The sequence below is a fragment of the Serpula lacrymans genome, assembly GCF_000218685.1.
Source record: "Serpula lacrymans var. lacrymans S7.9 unplaced genomic scaffold SERLAscaffold_2, whole genome shotgun sequence".
In the NCBI taxonomy this organism is placed as follows: Eukaryota; Fungi; Basidiomycota; class Agaricomycetes; order Boletales; family Serpulaceae; genus Serpula; species Serpula lacrymans.
Window position 1 is genome coordinate 1,313,306 of NW_006763291.1, and position 22,195 is coordinate 1,335,500.

General features: G+C 44.7%; 8 protein-coding genes across 8 annotated transcripts; 2 read left to right on the forward strand and 6 right to left on the reverse strand.

Annotated features, from left to right (window-relative positions):
* Positions 1 to 118: 118 nt before the first annotated feature.
* Positions 119 to 1,928, reverse strand: SERLADRAFT_456948 (uncharacterized protein; the record flags this gene model as incomplete). Its single annotated transcript, XM_007313513.1, has 8 exons — positions 119 to 711; positions 765 to 827; positions 890 to 990; positions 1,047 to 1,250; positions 1,308 to 1,470; positions 1,530 to 1,569; positions 1,632 to 1,671; positions 1,729 to 1,928. 8 exons carry the CDS (start codon positions 1,883 to 1,885, stop codon positions 337 to 339), a joined length of 1,143 nt encoding a protein of 380 aa, XP_007313575.1.
* A 447-nt stretch (positions 1,929 to 2,375) lies between these two features.
* SERLADRAFT_433332 (uncharacterized protein) lies at positions 2,376 to 5,511 on the reverse strand (the record flags this gene model as incomplete). The annotated part of the gene is made up of 24 exons (XM_007313514.1): positions 2,376 to 2,413; positions 2,477 to 2,503; positions 2,561 to 2,752; positions 2,807 to 2,839; positions 2,890 to 2,940; positions 3,003 to 3,077; positions 3,139 to 3,205; positions 3,251 to 3,324; positions 3,380 to 3,612; positions 3,671 to 3,749; positions 3,815 to 3,957; positions 4,011 to 4,192; positions 4,246 to 4,314; positions 4,366 to 4,377; positions 4,432 to 4,470; positions 4,529 to 4,587; positions 4,643 to 4,707; positions 4,763 to 4,832; positions 4,886 to 4,959; positions 5,011 to 5,054; positions 5,105 to 5,166; positions 5,227 to 5,326; positions 5,386 to 5,393; positions 5,457 to 5,511. 24 exons carry the CDS (start codon positions 5,509 to 5,511, stop codon positions 2,376 to 2,378), a joined length of 1,851 nt encoding a protein of 616 aa, XP_007313576.1.
* A 1,176-nt stretch (positions 5,512 to 6,687) lies between these two features.
* SERLADRAFT_433333 (uncharacterized protein) lies at positions 6,688 to 10,946 on the forward strand (the record flags this gene model as incomplete). Its single annotated transcript, XM_007313515.1, has 26 exons — positions 6,688 to 6,733; positions 6,791 to 6,861; positions 7,055 to 7,126; positions 7,201 to 7,410; positions 7,453 to 7,600; positions 7,652 to 7,747; positions 7,819 to 8,000; positions 8,046 to 8,163; positions 8,223 to 8,284; positions 8,363 to 8,470; positions 8,529 to 8,621; positions 8,680 to 8,817; positions 8,878 to 9,000; positions 9,054 to 9,225; positions 9,275 to 9,338; positions 9,398 to 9,459; positions 9,510 to 9,605; positions 9,658 to 9,681; positions 9,743 to 9,783; positions 9,836 to 10,003; positions 10,057 to 10,102; positions 10,157 to 10,202; positions 10,259 to 10,440; positions 10,486 to 10,553; positions 10,604 to 10,646; positions 10,711 to 10,946. The coding sequence occupies 26 exons, from the start codon at positions 6,688 to 6,690 to the stop codon at positions 10,944 to 10,946; spliced, it is 2,715 nt and encodes a 904-aa protein (XP_007313577.1).
* A 233-nt stretch (positions 10,947 to 11,179) lies between these two features.
* SERLADRAFT_345585 (uncharacterized protein) lies at positions 11,180 to 13,899 on the reverse strand (the record flags this gene model as incomplete). Its single annotated transcript, XM_007313516.1, has 13 exons — positions 11,180 to 11,282; positions 11,335 to 11,386; positions 11,442 to 11,806; positions 11,862 to 11,995; positions 12,214 to 12,322; positions 12,378 to 12,594; positions 12,643 to 12,773; positions 12,822 to 13,177; positions 13,228 to 13,260; positions 13,314 to 13,385; positions 13,444 to 13,549; positions 13,605 to 13,709; positions 13,772 to 13,899. The coding sequence occupies 13 exons, from the start codon at positions 13,897 to 13,899 to the stop codon at positions 11,180 to 11,182; spliced, it is 1,911 nt and encodes a 636-aa protein (XP_007313578.1).
* A 368-nt stretch (positions 13,900 to 14,267) lies between these two features.
* SERLADRAFT_456961 (uncharacterized protein) lies at positions 14,268 to 17,434 on the reverse strand (the record flags this gene model as incomplete). The annotated part of the gene is made up of 22 exons (XM_007313517.1): positions 14,268 to 14,564; positions 14,630 to 14,693; positions 14,766 to 14,841; positions 14,901 to 14,943; positions 15,019 to 15,053; positions 15,117 to 15,256; positions 15,318 to 15,424; positions 15,474 to 15,563; positions 15,614 to 15,646; positions 15,698 to 15,884; positions 15,941 to 16,018; positions 16,076 to 16,206; positions 16,262 to 16,280; positions 16,335 to 16,362; positions 16,420 to 16,480; positions 16,532 to 16,602; positions 16,655 to 16,674; positions 16,727 to 16,799; positions 16,853 to 16,931; positions 16,982 to 17,093; positions 17,149 to 17,278; positions 17,347 to 17,434. The coding sequence occupies 21 exons, from the start codon at positions 17,220 to 17,222 to the stop codon at positions 14,547 to 14,549; spliced, it is 1,539 nt and encodes a 512-aa protein (XP_007313579.1).
* A 283-nt stretch (positions 17,435 to 17,717) lies between these two features.
* On the forward strand, positions 17,718 to 18,763 carry SERLADRAFT_405380 (uncharacterized protein; the record flags this gene model as incomplete). Its single annotated transcript, XM_007313518.1, has 2 exons — positions 17,718 to 18,602; positions 18,668 to 18,763. 2 exons carry the CDS (start codon positions 17,718 to 17,720, stop codon positions 18,761 to 18,763), a joined length of 981 nt encoding a protein of 326 aa, XP_007313580.1.
* Positions 18,764 to 18,941: 178 nt separating this feature from the next.
* Positions 18,942 to 19,490, reverse strand: SERLADRAFT_365361 (uncharacterized protein; the record flags this gene model as incomplete). The annotated part of the gene is made up of 4 exons (XM_007313519.1): positions 18,942 to 19,033; positions 19,105 to 19,172; positions 19,306 to 19,388; positions 19,458 to 19,490. The coding sequence occupies 4 exons, from the start codon at positions 19,488 to 19,490 to the stop codon at positions 18,942 to 18,944; spliced, it is 276 nt and encodes a 91-aa protein (XP_007313581.1).
* Positions 19,491 to 19,679: 189 nt separating this feature from the next.
* Positions 19,680 to 21,838, reverse strand: SERLADRAFT_359432 (uncharacterized protein; the record flags this gene model as incomplete). Its single annotated transcript, XM_007313520.1, has 11 exons — positions 19,680 to 19,958; positions 20,010 to 20,043; positions 20,092 to 20,174; positions 20,227 to 20,404; positions 20,467 to 20,543; positions 20,603 to 20,629; positions 20,686 to 20,745; positions 20,806 to 20,871; positions 20,924 to 20,976; positions 21,030 to 21,570; positions 21,637 to 21,838. The coding sequence occupies 11 exons, from the start codon at positions 21,836 to 21,838 to the stop codon at positions 19,909 to 19,911; spliced, it is 1,371 nt and encodes a 456-aa protein (XP_007313582.1).
* Positions 21,839 to 22,195: the final 357 nt, after the last annotated feature.

A 22,195-nucleotide genomic window follows, 5' to 3' on the forward strand; every position in this document is an offset into this window, starting at 1 on the left:
ACCAACACTCTCGCGTCCGCCTTATAATTAACATTCGCCCAATCACTGCTTTGTCTCTGACAAGCACAATGAAAACCTTTGCAACTTCAGGTCACTGGATCTTAGATTTCCGGATACAGAATAAAGAGAATATGCCATTAAATATCGTTGCGAGCAACGATAATGTGAACAATCAAGTAAACAACAGCTCAAAGAATATGGGGTAACACACTCCGGGGTTGAATAAATCCAAAAAAAAAAAAATAGAATGTGGGAGGTATAATGTCCATGCAGTAGAGCAACGGCGTACGCCAATGTCAATACAATATCACGAAGGGGAATCAAGCCATCGTACTATCAGAGGACCAAAGCCAGAGCTCCCATAGCAAGCGCAGCCAAGACGCTGGCATGAATAACCCTACTCGACGGCGCATCGCTGGATTTACCGCTCGATCCAGAACCAGTGCTAGAACTGTTTCCACTCGAACCTCCACTGGTTCCATTCAGTGGCCCATTGGAGGAGTTCGACGGAGATGAGGGAGGAGCGACTGTGGCCAGGACACTAACAGTTGCCCACGAGGCAGCAGTGTTTGCGGCAGTGTTTCCTTGTTGGTACGGTAGGTATGAGACTGCGCCGTTGCTTGAAAGTTGGACCAAGGTGTCGACGGAAGCAAAGTAAGTGGCCTTGGGGTCTTTAATGGTGGGACCAGCCAGGACTTGAGTGTTGTTCGACTAAAAATTTCATTCAGAACAATACTACAGATCAGTCATGTAAGATATCATACGTCAACATTGATCACATAGACAGCCGAAGAGTCTTCAGGGATGAACGCGAATTCCTGCTGAACCTACAAGTATAGACAATGATCATGAAAATGGCTACAAATCGTGGAACGCTGAAATGACTTACACCAGTATTTTGGAAGAATGAGGTAGCCTGTCCATAAGTAGCCGGGAGAGTGCTTCCGTTCGTAAGGGGGTAGGGTTGAGGTTGAGGTTGGAAGTACGAGTCTGAAACCCGCAGAAACTCGGTAAGCATTACTTGTAGTAGAATAATGAATGCGTACAGTGGATGACGAAAATGTCCGCAGAACCAGCAGCGACACCGGGAACGTCGAGGAAATGAACGTGGTTTTCAGCCAGAGCCATGACAGGTTCGTAGTCGGCAGGGTAAGGGGCAGCTTTATCGTTGGTCCATGCCAATGGTGTGCTGTTAGCAGCCTTAAGGAGACCCATGTCCAAGGAGAACAGGTTACCGCCAGAAAGGGCATCTGGTCAAAGAATTAGCTTCGTGTGCAATCGGGAGCATATATACAAGTAAAACCCACAGAAAACGTTCGTGTCATGGTCTAGAATGGCGTCAAAAGCGGCGGGGTTAAATCCATTGGTGGTTGTGGCCTGTGTAGTCCAAGAGTTGGCTGTAGCGTCATAGATGTAGATAGAGGATGGGTTTTGCGAGTCTCCGTTCAACACGTATATCGCATTCGTGTACTATGACCGTCACTAAAATAAGAGAGGTGCATAGCGAATGAGAAGAACAGTAGAAAAACCTGAGATAGGTAGCATGTGGTGTTGGCACCATCGAAGGAACTGGACAGAAGGTAATATTAGCAGCGGGACACTTGACTTGGGAACAACGCAAAAACACGTACGGTCGCCCAGAACCCGTGATGTCTGTAGCTTTGTTGTTGTCTGACAAGTACCACCAATAAGGACTAAAGTGGAAAAGTAAAGCAGAAAAAAACGTACTGCCAGCCCATGTGTCTTGGGTGCCTGCGTTGTAATCCTTGCCGTCGAGGCCAAAAGCAAGCAAATTCCAGTTAATGTCGAATGCGACACATGGCGTCGAAACGACAGCGGTAGAAGCAGAAAGTAAAAGAGAAACGATAGTGAGTAGTTGGGACATTATGTGAGGTATGTGGAGATGGAAGGTGGGAAAGAGACAGAAACTTCAAAAACATAGCCGAGGGTCTCATCGTTTACGGTGTTGACGGTTATATATAACTCCATGATTACTATGTACGGTATAATCAAAACTGGCTGTTGCTATACTTGCATCGTGCGTGCTCCACACTGAGACTAGTAAACAGCTGTAGACTCAACGCATCATTGAGGTTGGCCACAACGATGGGCGCTGAATCTTTTTCGAAGCTTAAGCTTAAAGCTCGAAGAGGAGGAACTTCGAGATCTACAACGAATACGTGATACTATAGTACGGCGTCTGCAATACGTCATACACTATGAACACAATCGTACAGATATACATACAGTTAGTACTCGAAGTCTTGCAGGAACACGTTCGTCGATGTCAATGGGTGAAATTCCAGGAACTCTTGAATAAACTGATGGTGGACTGGCAGTCCTTCACTGACAGAACACCTACATATACCGAAATATTAAGCTTTGTTATATTCTTCCTTGATGATGTCAGCAGCTGTGAATATCATTATTAGCATTTACTTCGAAATTCAAAAGACGAGGATGAAGTCGCCCTTACCCTGTGCTCCAATCGAATACGCGGTTGCTGGAAAATGGCCGATAACAATCAGGAAAGGAACAAGAGAGAGAGAAAGGGATTTACTAAGCGTGTGCGTTGCAACATGCAGGGGCACGATAGATAAATCGGCCACCCGAATATTGGATGTTCCATATACCTGGTGAAAAAAGATAACTATCCTAAATGCGAAGCAGAGAAGAAGATGACTAGCCTTGAGGCTACTGTCCACGACTCCACCTTTTTCCAATGGCATCATGGAAAGGCTTGCAATAGTATCTGATGGTATCATGTCAGCGACGTTACCCATTCAGTCTGAAAAAGCTGTCTCACGGAATGTCGTCGCACAGTACTGTTTCAAATAATCTAGAGAACTATTAGGCACACTCTCGTTAGCCAAGACCTTATAAACGTACCGCCCATGTCGGAATCTGTCTTAACTTCGGGTCCTGGATTGATCTCCTTGGCTGTTGATGATACAGGGGGAGGTAAGCACAGCGACCATCAACGCTCACGAATTATTACTAACCAAGGACCTCTTTTAAGGGTGCCGTTTGGGACATCTTCCTAGCATATTTGAGGAGTTCAATAAATGTTTGAAGATCTGTTGGTAAGGGCGACGGTAAGTCTTGCAGAGCAATGATTCCAGAGAGGCACGAACGAACCAACGTCTTCTTCAAAGTTGTGAGGGTTGAACTCTGAATCAACATTCGGATCTGCTGAGGTAGCATGCTGCAAAGTGTAAGCGTAGAAGATCACCAAAACCTATATGCTTACAATGGTACCCCTCGAGAAGTTGTGGTTTAATGCAAACAGGATAGTGAAGTATTTTTTACCAGGAACAGGAGGATCTAGCGACACAGTTCAGTGTGTGCCCCTCGATTTATTGAAAAACACTGTTCTTACTGGGTATGGTAAAGAACCCGGGTACCAGGATAACCTCACACCCAGCTGCATTTTCTAAGCGTTCAAGCTGAATTTCATATTGGTCACGGAGACCAGCAGAATAAGTCGACCAGTTCTTGGCTAGTTTCTCTCTTGCAGACTTTTTGATCTCTTCAGCGCGATCGGAAATTGATTGAAGAGTCATGAAAGCAAATTCACATATGCCTGCAGTAAAGGCACCTTCGCCTTTCGCTCTAGAATATACGCGTCAGCCCGAGTTCTATGCCTTTCTAAGTAATTGTTGATACGTACAGCAGTTCAAGGTGCTTGGCACGTCCTACAGGATCTCGCAAAATATCGAGTGTAAGATCGTCAGCGTCGTCGGCCAGTTCTGGATGATAGATGTGCGTCAGGTTACATTAGCGTACGCGTATAAGCAAAATGGTGAACCCTTACCGTAGGTAATCCCACTGTACAAGTGCTCCTGTACATTCTCTCCAACCCCCGGCAGTTCAACTTTGACTGGAATACCCAATGCTCCCAAAACGTCCTTCCGCCCGATTCCCGATAGCTCCAAAATTTGCGGGGACTTCAATGCACTGGGGTATGATTAAGAACCGAAAGACACGCGTAACGAAGAGAAAAAAATCACCCTGCAGAAAGAATAACTTCCTTTCCGATATTGACAGTATAAACTGATCCATTGTGGGAGAACTCCACACTTGTGGCGACCACATCGCCGCCAGCATCACCGGAGCGAGTAAGGATCCTATTGACATGTGCTCCGATCATCACGTGGAAATTAGCGCGATGAGCATTGGGAAGATAAAACGCCTGGTATAGGCAATTCAGCTATTTATTTCTCACCACTTTGAACGCCCACTCACCGTCGTTGCGTAACTGCGTGTGTAAGTTGCAGGATCTATCGTTTTGGGCGTGATGAGTGCGCCTTTGGGCTAAAGAGAGGTACTGTAAATAACGTCGGTACAATGACCGACTGTTCTCACATTTCCGTTCAACTTGAATAAATGAAAAATCAACAATCTGACTGTAAGGTGGGAGAAGTTACTCACTGGAGCAGGCGCTCTAGGTACTCCCAAATTTAGCCATGTCTGCCATACATCAAAGTTGAAACGATAGGTATTGGACGAAAATAATAAAACTACATACTTGGAAGCCGAGCGTCTCCGGTCGAGTGATAGTATTTGGATAATGAAGGTGAATGGGACCTGAAGATTGTTTGCATTAGAAATGATAATAGTTAAGAAAGCTCTATAGATTTACCGCCAACTCCGATTGTCTCATCGCTGAAGTTTAAGTCACGACCAGCAGTAGATTTTTCATGAAAGCTGGGGAGTGTGTTTAGTTCATAAGATAAGGATACCAGAGTTCAGCAAACCATACTTTTCCAAGCCACGCAACTTCTGTTGATAACGCTCCCAATTCCATCCCGGGTTTCCAAGTCTCTCCCAGTCTATATTAGTGTTCATGAGTTTTAGTACACATGCAAGGCTCGGACGACATCACCATCTATCTCTTCTTTGGGGGGTTTCATCCAGCATAGGAAATTGACACCAGAGCTTCCGCCCAAACCTTTCCCCCTAGCCACCATTCATCAGATTTTTACTTCAGTCTACAAAACATCTGCGCACCTATTCCAAGAATATGTTCTTCCATTCGAAAATTCTTGCCCAACCTATCACCCTTATGAATCGCGACCTAAAGATAAGAACCTGGAAATCCTACCGTTTCATGCTGCCAATCATAAGCACTCTGACCAAAATGCGTCCCATATTGCGCAGGTAGCACTGCGCAAGCATTCTAAGATGTGAGAATGATTGCATCTCAAAAAAGCGACAGCCACTGACGTATGGCGGGATCATCTAAATTAGCCTGTCCTGCTTCTAACACAAGAACAGAGAACGTAGATTCTTCAGCAAGCCGAGATGCTAAACAAAGACCTGCTGCCTGCATGGATCGTCGGCATCGATCAGGATCAATTTAGACATGCCTGAAGCCCTGCTCACCCCCCCTCCTGTATTGATAGAAATATATGTCAATTATTTTGATCTATACACCATCAACGAAGCCGACATACCGATAACTACGAAATCGAAGGACTGATCGGCAACGTCTTGAATTGTGGTGGACATGGCGAGACTCACTGTGAGTGATAAGGGTAGACTTTCGGGGAACAAAATCAACAGCTAAAAAAGGCCCAAAGAAAAGGCTCTTTTATAAATCCGGGGTCACACACGCCAAGGAGACTAATCTTCTACCAGACAAGTATACATGACAGATCTCGACAGACTGACATCATAATCGATGCCACGAAGATAGTGGATAATGCAAAAATGATGGACGACCCAGGAGGCACAATACTGATTTGGCAGTTCTTCGGCTCCCAATTTTAAGCAAAAAAGGAGTCCGGGTTGTCTTGAAGGGTGGTATAGATATGATGATGTCACGATGGTAAGATAAAAAGGCATCTCTTAAAGGTCTGTTTGTTGCTTGCAGTCATGGTAGGAGACCGATGCCATTGATAGCGAAATTGATCACAATACTAGTCGACTCTTATGCGAAGCCATATCGGGCTGTGATCGACGATCGCACGTCCACGCGGTAACAACTTATGGCCTTGCAATGCGTTACTGGCTTGTACGAAGATCGAATGAGATGGAGTTGTAGTTCCAGTCAAGTTCCAGTTGCACGAAAACAGCAATTTTGCGTAGAGCAGACAAGTAACCTAGTTACTAGTAGATGCACCAGAGACCTACAAAGTTGTTCCACCTAGAACAATACGCCACAATTGCAAATAGCACTGGACATAAGAGCGCCACCCATAATATAACTGTATATCCTCAGCAATCTAGAACATTGAAGCAGGGTTCACAGGCCTTCACTGGTGAGTGAAGTCTAAGGATCAAGTCATTCTTGCACCAATATCCACTTCAGGAACTGTAGTAGAAGCTACAGTGCCTGTACACAGTGGTGCAGAAACATCAGATATAGATCAGACGTAGACAAAACAGCAGTCCTTCGCAATTAGATGATTTGTAGACGTTTCAATTTGGTCATAGCATAGAGAACACAGAGCATAAGTCGCTGCAGTGGGAAAAGCGGAAGCAAACCTGTCAACGAGTAGGTAACATTTAAAACACCGCCAAATACTTCAAGCGCCGATCCATTGCACAAGCAAACACGTGCAGACCTAAAAACGCGTCGTTGTGACGCGACTGTAATCATTTTATCTTGTTGTGGGGAAGGCGCATATAACCTCCCAAGGTTTTAAAAACTAGCTTTGTCGCTATCGCCTTTGACAATACACAATGGCGCTCATGTACGGAAAAGAGAAAGATGCTGACCACGATATAGGTAAGTCTACATGCATGCGGTTCACTTCGCAGACTTTTCACGACTGAAATCATGAAGAGCACTCGTCCGACCCTGGCTTCATTTCGTTCTTCTCCAGGCTTCCAGCCAAGTCTCCCGAAAACGGAACCGTGCGGTTATTTGATCGATGGTCCTGATCAGCCACAAGATTGAAAAAGGCAATATTAATTACTATTCCATGTGGCACTGTGCCTGTGTGGCGCAAATCTTGGTGCCGGAGGAAAGGCTGCTGGTTTACCCAGCGTGACTCTCAGTCACACTCTAGCCCTATCGTTTCTGCGAGATGCTCTAACCGCGAAGCAGTTGCGAGTAGAAATTTGGAAACCTGCACCAGGCCAGACAAAGAAAGCATCGAAGTTTGTCCTGGAGAAGGAGGTGAGAGCAACTACGCGCCCTGATACGTATATTGTATATGTTGGTCTATCCCTAACATTGTGACTTCTTGCAAGGCATCCCCTGGAAATTTACAGGCGGTAGAAGACCTTCTGTTCGTCAACTCTGACATTCTTTCCGCCCCTATTGTTATGGCGATCAAGATTGTATCTGCTTCCGCAGACAAGACGAAGACTAAAACGGTTGGAATAGCATTTGCAGACACTAGTATCAGACAACTAGGAGTGGCAGACTTTGTTGACAATGACTTGTTTTCAAACACAGAGGTGAATCGATAAAATGTCATGTCTTGTATATTCTAACCATAGATCAAGTCTCTAATAATACAACTCTCTGTCAAAGAGGCGCTAATTCCAACCGGCACTGCATCTGGGAATACCGATCGTGATATTGACTTGAATAAACTCAAAGCAGTATTGGAGCGGTGTGGAGTGGTCATTACCGAAAAGAAACCTAGTAAGTTTCATTTCTATCGTCGCGATTTTCTTTCAATTCAGACTGGTATAGGTGAATTTACCGCAAAGAATATCGAAGATGACCTAATGAAGTTGCTTGTGCAAGATCCGGGTTCTTCTGCTACAGTGGGTAATCCTCAAACCATATGTATGTTATTTTGTTGCCAATTATGATATTGGGCTGATGAAGGCCTGTTTTCTCGTTGTCCTGCTTTCCAGCTCAGCTATCTCTTCCTGTGGCTCCATCTGCCCTGTCTGCTCTAGTAAACTATCTATCATTACTTACGGATCCGTCGAATCACGGAGCGTTTAGCATCCGAACTCATGACCTATCACAATACATGAGATTAGATGCTAGTGCTCTTCGTGCTCTCAATTTAACCGAGCCACCTGGTAGCGCAGTAAGTGCTCGTGTCATTCCTCAGTTTCTTCTAACTTGCGAATAGGGGTCTATCAATCGAAATGCTACTTTACTTGGTCTCCTCAATAAATGCAAGACTGCACAGGGCACAAGATTGCTGGGGAGTTGGCTAAAGCAGCCATTAGTCAATCTTCATGAGATCCGTAAGTCGCTATATTTTTAACACTAGAGGGCTCTCATTTCAGTTGTCGGTCATCGTCAGAAAAGAGGCAGAATTTAGTTGAGATGTTTGTTGACGATTCTTCTACTCGTAGAAATCTTCAGGTCAGCACTGATTCTGATTTCCGTGGCACTTGTATTCCATAAATAGTGTCGTCTCACTCATGTGAATGTTTATATTAGGACGACTTCCTCAAATTTATGCCTGACATGCATCGTATCAGCAAGCGTTTCAAGAAATCAGCCGCCTCTCTGGAAGATGTCGTCAGAGTGTACCAGGTTGTGCTTAAAGTAACGAAGCTTGTGCAAATGTGACCCACGTACAATTTGATTTACTACGCGCCAACAGATTCCTGGTCTCATAGCCAATCTTGAAGGCACGCAAACAGAACAAGACGATTATAAGTCTCTGCTGGAAGAGATTTACCTTAAAGATTTCCGGGTAAGTTTGTTCGCTATTCTCCTGTGTCATTTAATTCTTCTGCTATTTGTTCATCCAGGAATTTAACGAAAACCTCTGTAAATATGGGGAGATGGTGGAGCAAACGCTTGATCTTGATGAGCTCGATAACCATAAATATGTCATCAAACCTGATTATGATCCTCGCCTACAAGAACTTGCTAACAAGTTGATCGAAGTTCGTATAATGATGTCTATCACTCACTCTCGAACATTTACCTTAAGAGAATCTGTACAGATCCGAGATGGGTTAGACCAGGAGCATAGAGAAGTCGGCAATGACTTGGACTTAGAGCTCGATAAGAAGCTACATCTAGAAAACTCGCAAAATTACGGTTATTGTTTCAGGTTGACAAAAAATGTGCGCATGGATGGTGTCCTAGCTCTTTAACGTAACTAATGGTCGTGAATCAGGATGCGAAAGCTGTTATTAACAAAAGAAAATATATCGAGCTCGGCACAGTGAAGAGTGGCGTGTTCTTCACCACCAAAACCTTGAAGGAGCTAGCTGGTGATTACCAGGAAACTACTGATACCTATTCACGGACACAAAGCGGCCTCGTGAAAGAGGTAGTCAATATTGCTGGTAAGCGGTCTGAAGCCAAGTGTAATAAATTCAATTTAAATCCATTCAGCGACATACACCCCTGTACTCGAGGCCCTCGATCACGTCATTGCTCATCTCGATGTAATATTAAGGTATTGATCCTGCTCTCTATTCCTCTATTGTAAATCTAACATCCAGTTTTATTTATCAGTTTCGCTCATGTGTCAGTGAATGCTCCAGAACCTTATGTCAAGCCGGTGATGTTGGAAAAGGGTAAAGAGAGCAGCCTTTTTCATTCACATCATCTGATAGATGGTCTGTAGGAACCGGTAATTTGATCTTGAAGGAAGCACGACATCCATGCCTTGAAGTCCAAGATGATATAAGCTTTATTCCTAATGACGTAGAAATGATCAAAGGTACTGCATTATATCTCGCTTCGACATCATATTTAACCGGGTAATCCAATAGACGAGAGTGAGTTCCAGATAATCAGTAAGCAGTCTTTTTTCATCATGTATATTATGTTGCGGCTCAGTAATCTATACTTGTATAGCCGGTCCTAACATGGGTGGGAAGAGTACCTACATACGACAGGTAGCACTCCCATTTACAGGCTGGCTACCAAGTGTACTAATGATTCTCATAGGTTGGCGTGATAGCACTCATGGCTCAAACTGGGTGCTTCGTCCCTTGCTCAGAAGCGCATGTACCTATCTTCGATTCTGTACTCTGCCGTGTGGGTGCCGGTGACAGTCAATTGAAAGGTGTTTCGACATTTATGGCGGAGATGCTAGAAACTGCAACCATCCTTAAAGTTTGTGAATCAAATATCCTGAGGTTATCTCTGTCATCATATTCTTTGTTTAGTCCGCTACCAAAGATTCCCTCATCATCATCGATGAACTTGGTCGAGGTAGGCTATGATCACTCTTGGGTTGACAACAAGGTAAACATGTGCCAAATACAGGCACCTCAACTTACGATGGCTTCGGGCTTGCATGGGCAATTTCAGAGTAAGTTAAAGGTTCACGGATATCTTGATTCTTGACTTTCGTCGACTTCTTCTTAGGCACATAGCATCGCAAATACGCGCTTTCTGTCTATTCGCCACGCATTTTCATGAGCTCACTGCTCTAGATCAAGAGCTTTCCCATGTCAAAAATCTTCACGTCGTTGCTCATGTCACGCAAGGAGACGACGAGGTAGCGTCGCTGAACCAAGACATTACTCTACTATATAAAGTAGAACCTGGTGAGTACGCAACTATCTAATTCATTCCACGCTGAATTCTCGCAGGTGTCTCTGACCAGAGCTTTGGGATACACGTTGCTAAGCTGGCCAATTTCCCCGAGAATGTCGTAAAAGTCTGTAAATTTCCCTCTGTTATCAAGCTACCTACTAAACCTCTTCGTAGCTCGCCAAACGCAAGGCAGATGAACTAGAGGATTTTGGCACAGGTAAGCAACGCTGACATCAAACCTCCCCCCCCCCCCCCTTGGTCCTGAGAAGTCTGCTTTGTAGATAAAGTTCAGACTGAACCCCAGTTCTCTCCTGCGGTAACCGAAAATGGCATAAAGATCATAGAGGAACTACTACAAAATTGGGCGAGCAAAACCTCAGAACCCGATGGCGACGTGATCATGTCAGATGATTCAACCTCAGCAGCGCAACTAGAAGAGCTTAGGCAATGTGTCGAAAAATATCGACCACAGATAGAAAACAACCCATGGATACAGTCGTTAATCACTTCCTTGTAACTTCTATCTGCTTTGCTTTCTATGTGCTTTCGCCATCTTACTCTAGCTACTATCCATTTGTAATGCATTGTCATCTTCCCCAGGCTTCTGAACTTCCTCCGAGTCTCTAGCTGTTTCAATTTCGGGAGCAGCACGCCCTTTTTTTTGAGCTGCCTCCCGTGCAGCTGTCGTAATGTCTTCCCCAAATAATCGTAAGCTCAAGGCGCTGTAGCGAAGAACACATCAGAAAAGGTTCACATCATAAGCATGTAGGTTAACCTTTTCGCTTTCTTATCAATCATCAGGGTGACGGAGACATTGGATTTCCAAAGTGGCAGTACAAGATCGTGAGTTAGTCTGATAGTTTTGTTAGAACAGGAGTGACAGTGTTAAGACGATAGCAACTGACGTCGAGTCCTTCCATTTTCCAGACGGGAAACGGACGATATGACTCCCGCCAGCTGTGAAGTTTTTTGAGTGAGATTGCGCCACGACTTCTATGATAACAGCACTTACCTCGCGCTTCAATAACAGATTGGAAAGGTTCAGGGAAAGCAGTACACAAAGGATAATAAGCTTCCAGAAGAGTCTTGAGCGTAGATAGTTCTGAGGTCATAATCGATTCCGGATTGATGTAAGGCAACACAACAGGCAGACCCTCTCCCAGCACTCGGAATTGCGTATCAAGCCCCCTACCAGCTTCTTGCTTGGTGATAACTTTAGTCCCACACGTAAGTAGTCGTAGGCGAGTGTAATCGTTATTCTCCACAACGGCTTTGACGAGGGGATTAGTTACGTAGAATGAACGCACAGCACCTCCATCTGGATTGCGAACAAGGATGTTATGTGATGGAAAATCAGAGGTTAATTTGAGCCTTTCGCTGTGTCAAGGAAGTAGAGCTTAGCCAACGACTAGAGAAAGGGAAAAGGACAAACATGCAAGACTGTAGCACAGGGTCATCGGAAGCAACGAAAGTGTAAGGCATCTCCTTGAACGAAGGGTCGGCAACCTTGCTTTTTTGTTGACTACGAGATGGTGCTGGGGTCGACTTTCTCTCTCCTTCAACATCCTTTATATCACTGTTAACAACGGCAGCAGGGGTGGATGGATTTTCTACATCGACAGATGCTTCACTGTTATCGGCCGGTGGTTCATCAGACAACAATTTGGGCTTTTTGGTCTCTGGAGCGCTAACATCAGCGAGATCGTCTTGTTCCGCTTCCCTTTTCCTATCACTGTATGATATTCTAGATGAGCTCACATACTAAGCAGGCAGGGTTTGGGTACACACGCAGTCGTTGTAGAAATGCTTTCAGGAGACGCTGTGCTCTGTTTCCTTTGAAGTACAGCCACAAAGAATCCACCCGTATCTTGGAGATGCGGATATATTCGAAGACTGTTCGTGGAAATCAAAAGCATGTCTTACAGATTATGAAAAAAAAGAGGCTAACCAACGAGTCAGGTTCAGTTCCTTTGTATTGCTAGGAGGCCAGTGTGAACTCAGCATTTTACTGTCCTCGCGCTGAGTTTCGTCCAAGGTCTGTGTGTAATCTTCGTATGTATCAAAAACAGTGTTGATGGAACGATCCACGGTGGGTCTCCAAGTCGTAATACCAGGTCGTCTGATCAGCTGTGGTAGTTGCATGGAAACATCAAGGAGTTCAAAGTCTACTCAGAGCTAAGGATAATTCAACATCAACATAAAGAATCACTTACCTTTGTGGGAGTTAAGAGCAGCTGCAACAACAGCTTCATTTTCCACGGGATTTAAGGAACATGTAGAGTATACGATACGGCCATCTTCTTTTAGCATTCGCATAGCACGCTGTAAAATGCGAACCTGCAAGCTTCATCAATATTAGCGAGAAATTTGTACTGCGCGATAAGGTACAAACCCATGCAGACCATTTCCGTCCATAGGTTGCCAGTGCTTCCAAATACCAACATTTTTGCGAAGAGTACCGTCCCCACTACAAGGAACATCACATAGGATTCGATCGAATAATAACTGATCTTGTAGTTTCTTGGCCGTACGAGGACCAGCAGGATTGCCGGAAGGCACTTTTAGTATGGGATATATAGACGCATCAAGGTTGGTGACCATGAGAGCTGGGCTAGGAAGTCGTGCAGATTGATGAATTAGTAAATGTGCTCGTTTGTAATCACTATCATTGGCAATCAGAAGACCAGGAGGTATTGATGTCGATGTCACAGTATCGTGAGCATGCAAAGCTTCCAAAAGCTGTGCCGTCTAAAGAACCAAATTTAATGATATAGTAGGCAAGGAATAAATGCCCTCACTTTCGAACCAGGTGCGGCGCACATATCGATTACCTGACAAAAACCGAGGTGAAAATGGATGTGATTTGAAAAAAAGAAAAGCATACACAATGGTGAGGTTGAACATCAAGAAGAAGGGGTGGTAACATGCTGACGGCCTCCTGACGTGATATATTACCCTAACAAAGGATACGAATCAGCATACATCATTTATCATACGACTGTTCATTAACTGACTACTTCCGTCTCAAACACAAGAAATGAGTGGAATTTCTTGAATTCCACGGATTTCCGAAGAACTTTCTTTGAAACGTTGAATTGCCAGGCTAGACCTTCAGGATACCTATAACAGCATGCGGTTAGCACACTCGAGTAAGTTGTCATCGATCACGATTCACCAGGGGATTTGAGCGGGAGGAGGCACAGATTCTCCTTCAAAAACGGCATTGCTCAGCAAAGGAACGTAGGTATCTTGTATTGTCTGGTTGAGAGCGTGAGCTATCCTTTGTACCAAGTTACTTTAAGTTTCTTCAAGCGTATAACTACAAATTGAACGTGAACGCACTCTCGGCTCCCTGCGACACGAAATGTGGTGGGCAGCGGTGTCCTCAAGGCTCCCATAAATTCTTCCCATTCACTGTCTGGCATAATATTCTGAGCTTTGTAATAGTTGCTGAACCGTTCGTTGTTCATGTCAGATTTATTCAAGTAACCCCGGTCGTCGTCATTTTCCTGGGTTTTGCGACCTCGGTGAGGACCTCTTTTCTACGAGATCAGGGAACGTAGAGTTCGATTTCAACATATGAGGACGGATTAATGGAAAGTACCTTTGTGCGTGCCATGATTGGAATTTTTGCTGATCAGCCTATTGCAGGCTCGGATGGCGGTAACTTGGAAAAATGGCTACAGTTTCACAAGATTAGATATGACAGCGTGGGAATATATTATATCTAGAGTTCGCAATCGGCTGAGTTTATGAGTAAGTTATTACTGGTACAACCTATGATGGTTGACCGCCAAAAGACTTCAATTCAAAAAGAGTCCCCAGACCAGGAATAAATGTGTAACGACAGAAGCATTTAAGCTCAAAGCCAGAATTTCATTCGCGGCTGATTACCATGATATATAACTACGTGTACAGTCCGTAAAACAAACGCAACAAAGGACGTCAACGCGTCAACACCCATTCTTCCTGTTACGCCGTACGGATCGATTAACGTATAATGTGCTCAAAGATTGTATAAAGATAGATGAAAAAGGAAAGGGAAAAAGGAAAGAGAGAAGAGAAAAAGGGCGTCATGAGATGCCGAGGTATCAATTTATTTCATATATCCATCCCATCAAATGGAGAACCGCTCCTAAAATTGACGAAAAGCCTCATCTATCAAAATTGGCCAATCAAATTGTCGTTTGATGTACGCACCCGGAAATATCTGCCTTTTAGCTGAGTAATCGGCACGGCCACCACAAATAATCCAAAGACGATCCTGCAACGCATTGCGAAACAGTTCAGATAAAAGACAATTCGACATCATCGTCACGAAAGAAATTTGACGTACGCTGCTTCAACTCCAAATGTCTCCAGAGCGCCTACCTTCGTCGCCCAGGGGACCTGGAAATAAGCCACAGCGAAACCTGAAGAAAAGGACGTCATGAATTTCGGTGCCAGTATCCTAGAATGATATAGTCCATACCACCCAAGGTTCTTGCCAGGGTCAGCAGCGCACTAATTTCTCCCTGTACAACAATTACAACAGTGACAAATCAAGATGAATGATCTACGACATCAAGTTCCTCGAAATAATCACTTACCTGTTGTCCAGGGAAGCTATCATTGCAATAAGCGTCTAAGAAAATAATTAGTCAGCCCTCCTCCTAAAACTAGCAGCTTGAGAGGAAATGACACGTACAAACCACAACGGTGTTGATCATCAATGCAAACATAGCTATGCCCCATCCCATGATGACAGCTGCCTTGATCGTGTGCTGTATGCCAGCACCCAAAGCCAGGAACCCACAGACGTACAAAGGCACAGAGATATACGTTGCCCTACATTAAGGTGAAGATGTCAAGCTAAAACGCCACATGAAGGCAACCGCAACCAACATACCACAGCCGGCTCTCAGCCTCGAAAACCCCATTGTTGCGTCTGATACTGACATTCATGATCCAGTCATTCAGGAAACGACCTGTGAGCTCGCCGAGAATAACAGCTACCTAAGGTCTCCAATTAGGCCCAGAAATGTATAAAACGCTGTGTAGTTACAATAGGAGTGCCATAGGTGCCTGCAACAGCATATTGACTAAAGCCAAAGCCAAGCGGTGGCGGGGAGCTTAAGAAGACAACATTTGTGACCTAGCTCGAGTCAGTCTAGCATCATAGGAGATATGACGAGTAAAACTCACTGCTACTCCAAGTGAAAAACCGAATATCATAGCCTTGGGAAGGGTCGTCAGCCCAAATACAGCTACCGAGGCTTCACTACTCACCTCAAAAACGACTACGAGAATAAATTGGGGCCTCCAAACTACATTCAGAGGGGCTAATATGACCTCGGCCACTGAGGCCCTATATTTCGCCATCTTCCATCCCGTGATACCGATTAATGTTTCCACGCGGTAGCGCAGACCTGTACTTGGGCGTGGTGGGATAGGTTTCAAAGCACGATCGTACATCCTTGTAGACAGCTTATCGTCAGTCATTCCAAACCGATTGAAATCACTGAAACATACGTTTCTTCCATAAAGAACACAATTAACAAAACAACTACAGCACCATACAGACATCCGGTCCCGTATGCCCATCTCCAGCTAATTAAAGACAAGGATAAGACGCGTACAACGGGATGTCTCATACATATAGCCTACCTGGCTCGAGCGACGAGGAATCCAAATGCGAATGGCGATACCAAAGGCGCCAACATAAAGGCCGCTGCCCAGATATTGAGTTTCCGCGCTTGCAAATGGAATGGGAATATATCCGTGATAACATAAAGGCCCTTTTGACATGCTTAATTAAATAAAGAGAGGGAAAGAAAACGAATCATGTTTTACCGTAACCTGAGGACACGACCTTGAATAAGAGTTGAGTAAAGAGGCTCAAAGATATGAGAATGGGCGCATTTACCCGATGAAACCAGTGAGACAACGCATAGCTGCAAAAAATGAAATCAGTACTGCAAAAGCGAAATTGATGTTAGGCAACAATATACCTGCGAAGGTCTTGAGATTAGGTGCGAATGTAGCACCGATAAGGAAACCTAATGCCAAAATCTTTGCATCCTTCAGGAAGTGAAAAATACTTGCAACGAGCTCAATGCTTACCTGAGACCAGAATAGTACGGGAAGTCGTCCAAACCGTCTCATAAGCATGACACTAAGTATGCCACCCCAACCTAGACAACTATAATTAGCTTATTTCGCAGTAACAAGAGTAGCGTCTCCTACCTAATAGGAATACACTCCAACTACACGTCAACAGTATCAGCAGATGTCATCTAAGGTTCTGGAAATACATACTTAGACGTCAGATTGTTGATGACGCCGGTCGTAGTGTTGAATTGTACAGATAGCGGGAAAAGAGCGGCGATGCCTGTCGAAAAGCATGATTAGAGCATACGTTGATGTTCCGATGGCCTTTTCTACCTATGCCAGAATCAAAGTCCGGGATAAATGAGGCGAGCGTAATCACTATAAGTTGTACTGCTTTGCGTCGATCGCTCCACTAGAATTTTTCCAGTTTATGCATTGCGAATACCGAAAGAAATCACTCACATTTTGAGGGTCATTGGGATCGTCCGTGGGTTGGGGCCAAAGAACTTTGGTACCATCTGCAGTCAACTTCAGTTTTGAGTACAACACTTCTCCCAGTTCGACTTTTGCCTGTCTAATAAACTGAATTAAAGAGAGCGCGTATCGTGAGGGTGGAAACTGATACGCACTCAGGATCAATGACCAGTCGTCCTGCTCTCAGTTCGTGATATGAGAACAAATCGACCTTTTCATCGTCAAGCATGGCAGCCAAAGACTTTTCTTCATCAAGAGTTGAGCGGTGATCGAGGTCACCGTTTTCTGACATGACCGTGACTGGAAGGTCAGAAACGGGCGGGATTATTGAGAGAAAAGTTATAGTAACGTACATTCTTATCTGACCATGTTTCATTCATTCTCGGGTTCTCACCGGTTAAGTGTTGAGAAAGCTGCCATCATGATGGCGGCTCATCACCTGAGCCACATCACTCCAATGTGTGCATTCTTAAGTTAGGATTGATACTGGGCAGTGCCTATGACCATGCTTTCCGGATTGTCTCCGTTGCCGGGCCCAAATTGAGTGACACGGCTGGAACAGACATACCGCATATGGACAGTGCCCATTGCACCCCATCAAACGGAAATGACTTCTCCAATAACGCTCAACAAACATACACGCTGTCTGACGGCCTGTATCAAATTTGGGAACTATATCTACTGAAATAATTTCGAAAATTATAACTCGACCCCTGGCATCGCCATGACTCCCGCGACAGACGTAGAAAATCCAGTCGACGATACGACTTTTGCTGCTCTTTCCAGGCACGTAAGACGTCGCATAGACGATGCCTTCGACGAAGCCTCCGGTGCTACTCCCAAACAGCACCCTCGCAAAAGAAGAAAAGTAGACCACGCCATAGAACCAGGCGGTTTTGTGATAGAGGATGCTGGCGGTTTCATACCAGAAGACATCGAGCCGGGAGGATTTTTAGTCGATGAAGTTTCTGATGGGAGTGAACTAGCGATCGACGACCAAGACCCCGCCAAAAATATCAACCTTGAGACCGAAGCTCTTGAGTTTCGTATACCGTTGTCATCCGTCCCGCATGCTCTACAGCTTCTCGATGTGCCTGCCGATGAAGAAGTGCTTTCTGTGTTCCGTCAGGCTGCTTCCGGCTGGGGAGCGCGCTCTAACGAGGAAGGGGTTAGTAGGAAAGACTGGAGGGCGGTTTGCACTGTGCTTCTTGAACAGGAACAAGATAACGAAGACGATCTGAATACTGCAGACATTGGTCTGGACGAAGACTTTGCTCCTGGGGATGCAGATGATGATGGCGAGGACTATCGCATGTCAGACGAAGATGAGTTCAGCAACGTATCTGGGTCCGATGAGGAGTATCTGGAGGGTGTTGCATCTACTTCGCGCAAGCAGTCCCACAAATCTAGGGCCTCGAGATCATCACTACCGCACTTTGACAATGAGGACCCACGTCAACTGAATTCCCACCAGAAACACGAATGCCGCGAGGCATTTTCTTTAATTTTCCCTGACGTTCCAGACACGGATTTAGACCAACAAAAGATCATGATCAAAGACATCACGCGAGTCGCAAAAATGCTAAAGGAAAAATTGAAAGCTGAAGATGTAAGTCACAACCAGCTCTGTACATTTATTTCATTCATTTTAATACTGGGGCGCCTCAACCTAAGATTGTTGAAATGCTCGAGACGTTTTCTTCCTCGCCTGACAAGTCAATGAGCCTCGATGACTTCGGGCGCATGATGGTGGAGGCCAAAATGGTTTAATCATTGCATTCTCAGTCCAACTCCGATCAATCCTGTTCAAAGTAAATATCCAGTACAATTTTTCATCACAAGTTAACATAGAATACATATACATTCAGGCGACGGGCGCAGAACACCAAGAGAATCGCAGACACCCAAAGATGAAACAACGGTCTAGTCTTTAAGCCACTTGGTATCATCAATTCGTAGCACCGTAGTTCACCTGGCCTGGCACGTAGCCTTGATTGTAGCCGCCCTGGTTTAGTGGTGCGTATTGGCCGTTCCCAGTGTCTGCAGAAAGAAAGAGAAAGATAAGAGTTCATCAGAACATGTAAAAGCAGTGCCCAATATGTAATACGCACACAAGAAACCACCCCTTCCATAGCGTTCTTCTGCTTTCATTTTCTTGTAGATTAGCCAGCAATGCATGCTACAGAATAACAGATGAGCAAGGGCGCTAAATGTATGTAGAAAGTCAACCATACTATATGTCCTGGGAAGTAACCAAGACTATCGGCTTGTCAGCATCTACCACTTCTGACATTTGAGACAGGATAACATACATGGTGAGGAGGATGTTGATAAGCAAGTCACAGCTACACCCAGTGATGAATGCTACTGAAGCTGGAGGAAACAGGATGGCGACCTAAAGACACGGTAAAGTGTTAAGCTGACCACTGTCACAATATAATGCGTTGGTGAGAGTGCTACTGACGAGAATGAGAAGGACATCGGAAGTCTTAACCATGGTGAAGATGTTGAGCAAGTGAAAAGCCCAAGCGTTTTGCACAGCGTTCTTTATATTCTCGTAACTGCGGCGCAGGCGCCACACACTTGCACAATATGGACATGGCCCCAACAACGAGTTTAGGGTTAGAAATCATTGATGATTCAGAAAAAAACCAGGAACACTTGAAAACTTGCTTCGAAAACGCAGTGATGGAATCATATATATATCAGTCAGTCAGCTTATAGCATAGTGGCATATCCTGGTCTACAGAATTATGCAACATACAACAACCTCGATGTAGTGCTAACACTTGACTGCTCAAGTGTCAGTGCGAGGGAATATTAATTGATATTAAGGTATCGGTATCCAGTGTCCTCGTGGCCTCCAGTGCACAGGAGCAGGTATAGTATACGGAAGTAACAAGGAAAATGTATGGTCAAAGATATCCGGCGGTGAGAAGATTATGCAAGAGAGCACCTTCCTGGACTGTTGTAGGTTATCAGATTCAGACCACGGATAAGAATGAGAACGACTCACTGCGTTTGATCACGGTTGCTGTCGTTTTGGCATTCTGGAAAACATAAATGAACAAGGATCATTGAGGTATACGGGTACTTACAATTGCGCAAGTTATGTGGGTGTAGAGCTTTCGCGGTGAAGGAGAGATGGTTTTGTGGATGTGTTCAAATTTGCGATCAAGATCTGTAAACCATTGATTTTCGGCGCGCGACAGCTTATTGAGAGAGCTGCTCACATTTGGTGACAGAACGTGTGTCGTTAGCATCTCGATACGATGAAACATATTTGGCAAATGGAACACCAGATTTCAATTTCTTATCCAAGATATCGCATTTATTGAGAAGCAGGATGAAGTGGACTTCAGAAAGAAGCTGGTTGCCACACACTGATTTCCACGAATCGAATACAGCAGTCTGATACAATACGATTTCATCAGATTTTAAAGCAATAATAGATGTTAGTTGAATGAACTTACTAGTCGGTTTGTTCTCGGATCGTCGTCCAGAGGCTGGTCGAAAGCACAAATTGGCGCAAGGAATATTACCACTTTGACTTAAAATACCATATCAGTAAAGAACATTCCCTCAATGCAAACACACAAAGTTCAATACCATCATCAACAAAAGGCGCCCAAACAGCTGATTAAAACATCTATTATTATTCAATACTTCAACGGGACATAAATTAAGCGCACCTCGTTGTCCGCCGGCACCCCCAACGTCATAAAACAACCAGTCTTTCCCATGGCCAGACCCTAGACACAGGTCACGGTGATCAAAAAAAATTGCCGAAAAAATGGATAGAGAAATCGTACCTTCGTTGATGACTATCCGATGCTCTTCGACGCCACTGGTTGGCAATCGTGCCCGAAGAATGTCATCTAACAAGTCTTGTTATTACAAGTCACTCGAGACTTTCAAGAGATAACTTACTAGTGGTTGGCATATAATCGTGAGCAGCAACGCGACCCGCATCAGGTAGAAAGCTGTTTACTGTCAGCGTCATCGACTATCAGGATAATCTGTCAAACAAACTGACAAGCCCGACTGTTCTTCCAATGCGATGCTCCGGGTTTTTAAAGTAGCCTGAATACTTTCGTTTGCCCATAACGACACGATGTCATCCTTGCAAGCCTCTATAACTCTTTGAGAATCGTCTACGTCATCCACGCCGAACACATTAGACTCGGATGAGCGTTTAAATTTTGAAAGTGCTTTCCAGCCTGTATAGAGAGGCGAGTCTATGGATGCACCGCCACGAGTCGGAAATGAATTCCCTTCATCTCCCGAAACGGGTCCCGAAGCAGAATGTCGTCGCAATAACAAATTCTCTACGTGGCGCAAAGGTGCTAGCCTAAGAGCTAGACGGCGGAGATGGTCTGAGATGGCTTTTGAAGCAGAGTCTGTACTCGATGGCCGAGATCCTTTGTTGTCCAGAAGATCGAGAATACAATTTACAGAACGGATTAGGTTGAATCGAATTACAGCTCTCCATGCACTGAGATCAGACTGGAAAGCCTGTGGGTGGAAGTACAAGTGGAAGTTTTTGAGTATTGTTGATTTTCCAGATTCTGATTGACCTGGGAATCACGGGATGTGTTTTGGGCCTAAGCACGTGCAACAAGGAGCCCAAAAGAACATCTCACCTAGGACGAGTATTTTAATCTGTGCTCGATGCTTTTGCTTCTCCGACTTTTCTAGTTCAATAGAACGGTCAATCGATTCGCTGACTATTCTAGCCTTTCGCTCATCCTCGAGACGAATCTGCTTCTCGGAATCAGATTCATGAGCAGGAGGAGGTGGAGGCCAGGCGGAATCATGCGACTTTGAAAGCAAATGTCGCGACATAAACGGGTACGGTCAAGATAGGGTGTTGTAGAATGCTTGGGATGCGGCTGACGGTTCAAACCGATCCAGTTAGACGGACTTGCGACAAGGAGAGGATGAAAGGAGAGAAAGGACCGAAAGATTGAGATTTACGAGACTGCGATGAAGAGCGATAAAATTATGTAGATGGGCTAGGTTAGTAATAGTGTGAGCCTGACGACTCGGACTCAAACCATCGCATCGCATATATTCGCGGCTAAGCTATAGTGCAGACTTACGACACGCTAAAGGATATTTCGTCTACGAACCTGAAACTCCGCAAATCTTGTGGGATACGAGTGCCATGGCGGTTGATTCGAAGACATATTTTAACCTTCT